This window comes from Vigna angularis, chromosome 7 (genome assembly GCF_016808095.1).
Source record: "Vigna angularis cultivar LongXiaoDou No.4 chromosome 7, ASM1680809v1, whole genome shotgun sequence".
In the NCBI taxonomy this organism is placed as follows: domain Eukaryota; kingdom Viridiplantae; phylum Streptophyta; class Magnoliopsida; order Fabales; family Fabaceae; genus Vigna; species Vigna angularis.
Genome location: NC_068976.1, coordinates 4,746,909 through 4,755,203, shown reverse-complemented (window position 1 = coordinate 4,755,203; position 8,295 = coordinate 4,746,909). Strand labels below are relative to the sequence as shown.

General features: G+C 36.0%; 1 protein-coding gene across 2 annotated transcripts; it reads right to left on the bottom strand.

Moving 5' to 3' along the window:
• LOC108338343 (uncharacterized) lies at positions 1-6,865 on the bottom strand. 2 transcript variants are annotated; one of them, XM_017575151.2, is made up of 5 exons: positions 6,479-6,862; positions 5,095-5,395; positions 1,330-1,488; positions 899-1,194; positions 1-536 (listed from the first exon to the last, which is right to left on the bottom strand). In XM_017575151.2, exons 1-5 carry the CDS (start codon positions 6,674-6,676, stop codon positions 312-314), a joined length of 1,179 nt encoding a protein of 392 aa, XP_017430640.1. In that variant the 5' UTR covers positions 6,677-6,862; the 3' UTR covers positions 1-311. The 2 variants fall into 2 exon arrangements, with proteins under 2 accessions (XP_017430640.1, XP_052737015.1); XM_052881055.1 differs by lacking the exon at positions 1,330-1,488 and having other exon boundaries at positions 6,479-6,865.
• Positions 6,866-8,295: the final 1,430 nt, after the last annotated feature.

Below are 8,295 nucleotides of genomic sequence, written 5' to 3'. Positions count from 1 at the left end.
TTATTCTTAATATAATTTTAAAAATATATTCCATCAATTACGATATACATGAATACGAAACAAATAATCCTACTCTAATAGATTTTTCTATATATATATATATATAGACATACTTGCATCCAATTTGAAATCAGAAAAAAAAAATCAATATTAATTGGTGATTCACAAAGGATAATTGCATAAAAAAGACAACAAAATGCAATAGCTCTTTGCCTCAACATATGATGCTACGAAAAGTATGTTCTAGAATGAGTATAAATGAGATAGGTGGTTTTACGTATTGGACTAATCTGTAAAAGATCAAGAGCATCTTAAACATCTTTGGCATCTGGCTGGCGACTAGTCATGTGAGATACCACAAACTTAGAGAGTTCATTAATGGCAGCTTGAACCTGATAATCACCACCAGGTTCCCTCTGCCTTGCCCATCTTAGAGTATCAGCACTTAATCCATTGTATTCAAATGCAGCATCAGTAGTCTTTCGTGATGTGGCCAGGGCCTTCTCCAAGTCTACCTGGGACAATGGTCTAGGAGCCTGAACCATGAAATTAGACCTTATCAGAAGCAGTCATCAATAAAACTGTACAGATTAAGAATTGCTGTTCAAAATATTAAGAATTGACCCAGTGTAATGAAGGGATAATTAGTTGCTTCTACTTCAATATATTTCTTCAAAACTAGAAAGTCTATAAAAAGGCTTCATGCATACAAGCACAAAACTGTCATATTGGCATCAATTGATCTTTACGCGTGTCAGAAATTGCTTTCATTGACCAGACACGTTAGTCAATCCGTGCAAACATATCTCCATGATTAGGTTCATAGAACAGTTTTAAAAATAGACTTTACTCAACTAAAATGAAATGTTGTGGTAAAAGATAATGATGAATCACTCACAGAAACACTTCTCCCTTTCTTCTCTTCATCCAGAAGTTCTCTAATTGGAAAATATGCAGCTTTCTTGCACAGGTCAAATAGATCCGAACCAGTGTAACCTTCACATAAGAAAGCTATATGGTCAAAATCAATGTTTTCTTCAATCCTCTCACCCTTCAAGATAACATTCAATATGTCAGCCCTCTCCTTTTGGTCCGGAATACCAATTTCAAATGCTTGAGGAAGTCGTCGAAGTATTGCTTCATCAAGTTCTGAAGGACGATTAGTAGCAGCAAGGACCATAACTTGAGCATTCTCTACACAATAAATTAAAAGTCATCAGAATTAAAAATCTTTGACAGGTCCAAATAATAATGCTAAATAGAGCAGCATCAATTCACCGGATCTGCATGAGCCTCGGAAGAGGAGTACATAATACGTTTAAAACTTACTATCAGTAGTAAAACCATCCCACAGAGCCATGAATTCAGTTTTCATGTTTAACAAAGCCTCGTGATCTGTTTGACGACGCTGACCCAAAAAGCTGTCAACTTCATCAATGAATATGATGGCAGGCTGGAGCTTATGAGCTAGGCTAAATATGGCAGTCACTGAAAAAGAAAAGCAGCTCACCAGTAATCCAAATAAAAGACTTAATAACTCAGATTGTGTTCATATTGTTTCAATATGGTATCAGTTGTTTTAATTAGACTTAATTAAATTTTAAGTAACTTTTAAGTTTGGGTATTTTTAATTAAATTTGTATATAAAAAAATCATTCTATTAAGTGTTTTTCTATGTACCCTGTGTTTGATTTTCTTGCCTTCGCGTTCCAGTCAACTCACTCCTTTGGATTGGAGACGGAAATATGGAAGTAATGGTCACACCATCCCACTAACAGAAAAAATCAAACTGAATGGGTACTTAAAACAAAATAAAAAATATTTTTAGCACTCTATAGAGACTCGGTTGAAAATTTGAAATAGGGACTCAGTTGAAAATACTCAATTAAGGAATTACTTAAAGCTTAATCAAGTCTTTTAATTATATGCAAAAAGAAATAAAACATCCATCAAAGTGGACAAACTCAGAACTAAACATAGAAGATATGCAATTGAAAAAAATGAGATCCTAACATAAGGTACAATCTGCACGGAAAACTATATGAATGCATGTAAAAAATAACAGACAAAAGGTATAATAACAATTATGATTATGCACAACTCTTAGAACAAAACATAGGATTCTATGTTCTAACCTACCAAAGAGAATAATGACTACAGTACTCAACACCAGCCAGAAATAAGAACGAAATTGAAGGGGCAATACTCAATGTCAAATTGCCTTAATTTGTAAGAACTGGAAACGAGGGCTATGATTTTGAAGCAGGCCTAAGATTTGGAGAATGTATGAGAGGAGAAACAAGGGTGTGCAAAGGGTGTATCAAAATAAGTTACGGAGTGAGAGAAGCAAAAGGAGAGAGAAAAAGGAAGTATGAGGAAAGATATTGAAGATTTCTTTTGTCCAAGGGTTGTTAGCCTCTCTGGAGGAGCTGCTCTGCGGCAATAGGAATCATCATCCCGCTGTATTTTCTATTTCATTTTGAGGAATAATATGTATATCATCTTAATTTCCCCGTTTATTCCTCTACTTTTTAGGTTTCTAAACACAATTTATTTCCAATATATATTCTTTCCATATAAACATATGCAGTACAGGAATAAATATAAAAATATTTTCCCATTTACAAAAAAAATATACAGATCCTCTCTAAAACCAAAATGTAAATCAATCTCTTCCCCCATGGTTGCTGATAAGATATTATTGAATTCAAGTAAAACTTTAGGGATCCACACTTGGTTACAACTCTCAGCACAAGCACAAAATGCCAACAATAAGATCAAAGCCAGAAAAATTAGAACCTGCCTTGTGGCAACAGCCACACCCTAAATATACTAAATGAATCCTATCCGCCCTCCACCACCCTCCACTTCCTTATATCCCTCCCCTGAGCTGATTTCAGCATCTCTCTCCTCCATTTGTGGCGTAAACATTGTTTCCTTCTTACTTTCCATTGTACACCTATCTGTTCTTCTCCCATAGTATTGTTTCAATGGAGATTGAGGCCCATCAATAGCTCCTCCACCATCAAGCAGCACCCAAGTGATGTCCTCCTTGGGTAACCCAACCTACTGCTTAAGCACCTCCCCGTTTCCATTTAACAACTTCCTAGTTGTTAGCAAAACTACTGGTACAATTTGCAATTCCAATTCTCTTCTTAAGAAAAGGGGAAGTTCTTGACTCGGTTGACTAATTGGAGGAGCCTTTTTGAGTTAAGAAATGTGAAAAATTGGATGCAATCTTGATGTTGCTGGTAAAAGAACTTTATAAGCAACAACACCAATCTTTTCCAAGACCTTGAATGGCTCAAAATCCGGGACTAAGCTTTTCATTCACACATCTTGCCAAATAATCCCAGTATATAGGGTTGGGCCTTTAAGTAAACCATGTCCCCAACCTGAAATTCCACCTCCCTCCTGCTCTGCCTTTGGGCATTAAGCAAATTTTGTTTCAATTTCTCTAAGACATTATCCCTTACAAGTAATAATTGGTCAACCGCGTCTACTACAATGTTGTTTCCATGGTAAGGAACAATGTTAGGGGAATCACAATCAAAGAGTGTTTTAAAAGGAATCACAATCAAAGAATGTTTTAAAAGGAATCACCTTTATAGAAGCATTGAATATAGAAGCATTGAATATAGATTGAACCAAAACTCAACCCATGCCAACCACTTTGCCCATTGATTAGAATGGCCATCGACAAAGCACCTTAAGTGGGCTTCAATGGTGAGGTCAGTCACCTCCCTTTGGTTGTTAGTTTCAAGATGGAATGCAGAGCTAAATTTTAGTTTGATGACAGCCAAGCGAAATAGCTCCTGCCAAAAATGCACTATGGAAAATCCTATTCCTATCCAAAACAATAGAATTAGGGAAACCATACAACCTAACAATTTCCTTCACAAAGACTGCAGCTACATCCTTAGCCAAGTATGGATGAAACAAAGGAATGAAATCAGTATTACTTACTTAGGCTATCCACAATGACCATGATAGTGTCAGCTCCCTTAACCATGGGAAGTCCCCCAATAAAGTCCATGGAAATAACACACATGGTTTGTAATGGGCAATGACTGGAGTAATCCAACAACTTAGTCCCCCATTTAACCCGCTGTCCAACTCATACCCTTTGCTCCAATAAATATGTCCAACTCCTACAATCTGTTCTAATATTAATGTAGGTCTAACAAATATTGGCGCCACTTATGCCAGTAAACACTATTGCCATGAGCTCACGTTCATGCACTGGTTTTACCTTACTTTTGTCCAAGCAAGCATGACTAATAAAAGCCAATGGTAAGCCCTGTTGCATTAAAACTGCCCCAATTTCATGCTCAGAAGCATCAGTCTCTATCACAAATGGCAGCTCAAAATTCAGCATAGCTAATGTGGCATATTCTCCATTTCCTCTTTCAATTGCTAAAAAGCATGTTCTGCTTCCTTCGACCATTTGAAATTGTTCTTTTCCAATATCTGTGGGCAAAGTTTAACAATCACCCCGTGATTGTGTACAAAGTATAGTAACCTGTCAACCCCAAGAATCCATTTCAGCCTCTAATATCCTTAGGGACAGGCCAACTCTTCATTGCTGCAGCCTTTGATCATCTAAAATGCCCCCAGCTGAAATGATATGCCCAAGACATTCCAACTTTTTACTCCAAATTTACTCCCCCTACTATTAACCCACATCTCATTACTATGCATTAGTTGAAAATACACTTGCAAACGGTCATTATGTGAAGAGAAATCCAGGCTATACACTAGGATATCCTTAAAATATACCAACGCAAACTTTGGTGATAATATCTAAAATTTGGTTCATGAGAGTTTGCAACGTTGAAGGAGCATTTAAAAATTTTTGTAATCAACCGATAGCTACCACATAATTTTCAAGCAATGAAACAACTATAAAAAAATTCTGATCAATTGTGATCACATTAGGCATAGGCCCAAATGTATTTAATCTCATATTAAGCAAACTATAAAAGAAATCATTTCCAGAAAACTCAAGAGCTAGCATGACCAGGTTTTATTTCAATGCAAAAAAAAAAATCCTTGTGAATTGAATAGAAGAAAATAAACATAGTGTGTGCATACCAAGTTTCTGGGCATCTCCAAACCACTTGCTCATCAGGTTTGATATCCTAACATTGATGAAAACTGCTCCAGACTCCTTAGCAATAGCTTTGGCAAGCATGGTCTTCCCCGTGCCAGGGGGTCCATACAGAAGGACACCCTTTTGTGGCCCAAGAAGTTTACCATGAGAAAACAAGTCAGGTCTTCTTAGAGGCAGAATAACAAGTTCATATAGGGCTTGTTTTGTCGTTTTCAGTCCTCCGATTGAGTTAAACTCCACATTAATGTGGTCAGGATTGATAACATCGCATGCTATGACATCCTGTAAAAGATAAAATGCTTAAACTTAAAAATAACCTATTCCCTCCATTTAACATAAAATTAGAAAATAAAACTTTTGAAATAATATAAGGTAATATATCCCCATATAGAATATGTAACAAACAGGTTTTAAGTAATTTATTTATGTCAATATGATTATGATTTCAAACTTATTCCATCTTCAGACGCAAATTGGTCAACAATCGTTTAACCCCAGTACCAGAAACTCATTTAGAATAGAGGAACTTGAAGCAAGAAATCCAACTGGAAAACTAACGCAAAAAGACCTTTCCCATCCATTCCCCTGTCATTCAACAAAACACTGCACAACTGGGCATTCCATGTAAAGTTGTTTCAGAAACCAACATAGTACCGAAAAGGAACCAGGAAAGTGAAATAAAGATCACATTACTAATCTGCACAAAAGTAACCCTTTTGACAGATCCAGAAAAATTGCATATACTCAGAGACTAAAACCATTACCAAAAAAATCAAATATGTACAATACAGCTGGCTGAATTCCTCACTAACCCTACTATATCCATGCCTTAAACACCTTCTTAGTCCAATGATGGACATGCAAATAGCCAAAAAACATCAAACATCACACCAAACCCAGTGCAGCATGTAAAGAATCATACATCAAGCTTCAACAATATATTCAGAAAGCACACGATAAGGATATAATTTGTTGCATAATTGTGACACGACTCAGGCCATGCCTTTTCACAAACATAACTTTTCACCCATATTTAAAGGCAGCAATTAAGAAACCAATTCGATGCCCTTGTTTGGATAAGTTTCTATGTACACATTTTAAAGATAAAAAGATACAAAGTAAAAACAATAAAATCCTACAACTAGTTTACTCATTTATAAAAAAGGAAATCATCTTTCGTTCGGAAAAGCCAATACAATAGAGTTTTTACAAATTAAGATAAACATATGTTATTAACTGCAAAGAACATACAAAGAAATTTATCCGGACAGTAATGCTACACTTGTTTGTGATAAATGTGTAAAATATTTAAAAATTAAGATAACAATACAGAAGAGAAAAAACACAATAGTTAAGGTTGTGGACCTCGTAAGGGTTTGTGTTAACAAGAGGACGACCAAGGCGTTTGGCTATCTCCTTTTTGTGGTGAAGGGCCTTTTTGGAAGCCTCGCGATTCGGGTCGAGTTGTCGGAGACCAACAAACAAGACCAAGCAACTCAGTGCTGCGCTAGCAGCGTACAGAACAAGTTCTTGAACCAACTTCGACTCTGATAAACGACCCATATCCTATGCTTTTTCAAAAAATCAGAACCGTTCACGAAAAGGGAGGGAGCGAATTTTATTCTTTTGTTGCTTTTATCTTCTCTTCCGACTCGCGAATGGCGGTGGGAAAAACCATGCGGACGGACAAGAAGATGGATGATTCCAGAAAATTAACCGATTTGTTGCTTGTCTAAAACCTAAGCGGAAAGATATTAGGAAAATAGATTTAATCGGGTTCAAGTAAAATTTTGTTTTTTAACATTCATATTTAACTTTTAAAATATGTACCTACCCAAAAATAATTAATTTTAAAGTATTTACTTGTTAAAATAAATTATTTTTAACTAAATAAAATTCTTTTAAAATATTAGCAAAAACAGATTAGTTATTGAGTCTTTACGTGGATATTTTTTAATTATTATCTATCTTATTTTAGTTAGTTAAATTTAATATACGTATTAATTTTAATTTTATATATTTAGTTAAATAAAAATTTTAGTATAAAATTTGTATTATGAAATACTAGTGGACAAATATGATGTAATGTTGTAACGCCCCGGCAACTTAGAAGGAATATTGACTGCGCCCACACATCTAAGTACGCTTAACTATGGTATATGTTTGATTCGTCTATGTGTCCCTTCCACTGGAAGTTTGTCAGGAGTCGCTCCTTGTCAGTGTTCCTTACGCTTCGTGCCTCTTGCACCGGCAATCACTCCCCGCCCTTGTCAGTGCCCGGGTGTCACATGCAATTTAGGAGTCAACATTCTCAATAAAGAGAACAGTTAGAGTATGACTTGCAATTAAATACAGAATTACAGTCATCCAAAATATAATACAGAGTTTTAAACTTAGACAGTTTAGAGTACTTAATATCCAAAGGTTTAAATATCTAAATCCTAAGTAGACTGTGCAGCAGCATCATTCTCCTCTAGCTCTTGCTCCAGAGGTATTTCCTCAACAACATCTGCTCTCATCCAAGTGGATGATCATCGCAAAGAAAAACATACACAAGCAGCACACAACACAGAAGCAAGGGTGAGCTAGATAAACAGACAATAATCATATTGTTCAATCAATTAATAATCATCATGCTTAGTACATATAAAACAGTTAGTACATAACACTTTAAACCATGACTCAAACACTCACGCGACTCATCCGGATTAGTATAACTGTCGAACTAGTGGTCGTCTTTGCACTTGCGTAGTTCAGCTGGCACTCCCCAACACTATGCAAGGTAAATCCCCCAATCTATCTATGTCTAAACTCTAAGACTATAGACGAGGACCTCCCTCTACTCTCACCACTTACACTGCTCTCCTCTATCTGAGTATGAACAGTACTTCGAGTGTAGGGATAGACATACCAGTTCAAAGCTCCATACAGTTATACAGAACAACATCATCACCCCACAGATCACTTTCAGTCATCTCTCCCTAAGATGTCCTCTTCATATTCATTTACATCATCATACATACACGTACACAATAATTTGTTAAGCAACCCACATCAAACAATCCAAATGTATAAACATACATGACGCTCTGCCAAGCAAACAACATTAATCAATCCAATACACATTACCAAACAATAACAGTCCCAAGAGAACCACTAAACAGTACAAAACCCCGTAAAAT

Coding starts and splice junctions, on each gene's coding strand:
- LOC108338343 (XM_017575151.2), bottom strand. CDS start 6,676: ATGGGTCGTTTATCAGAGTCGAAGTTGGTTCAAGAACTTGTTCTGTAC. Junction 5,396..6,478: donor TTAACACAAACCCTTACGAG/GTCCACAACCTT, acceptor TATCTTTTACAG/GATGTCATAGCATGCGATGT. Junction 1,489..5,094: donor TGGAGATGCCCAGAAACTTG/GTATGCACACAC, acceptor TTTCTTTTTCAG/TGACTGCCATATTTAGCCTA.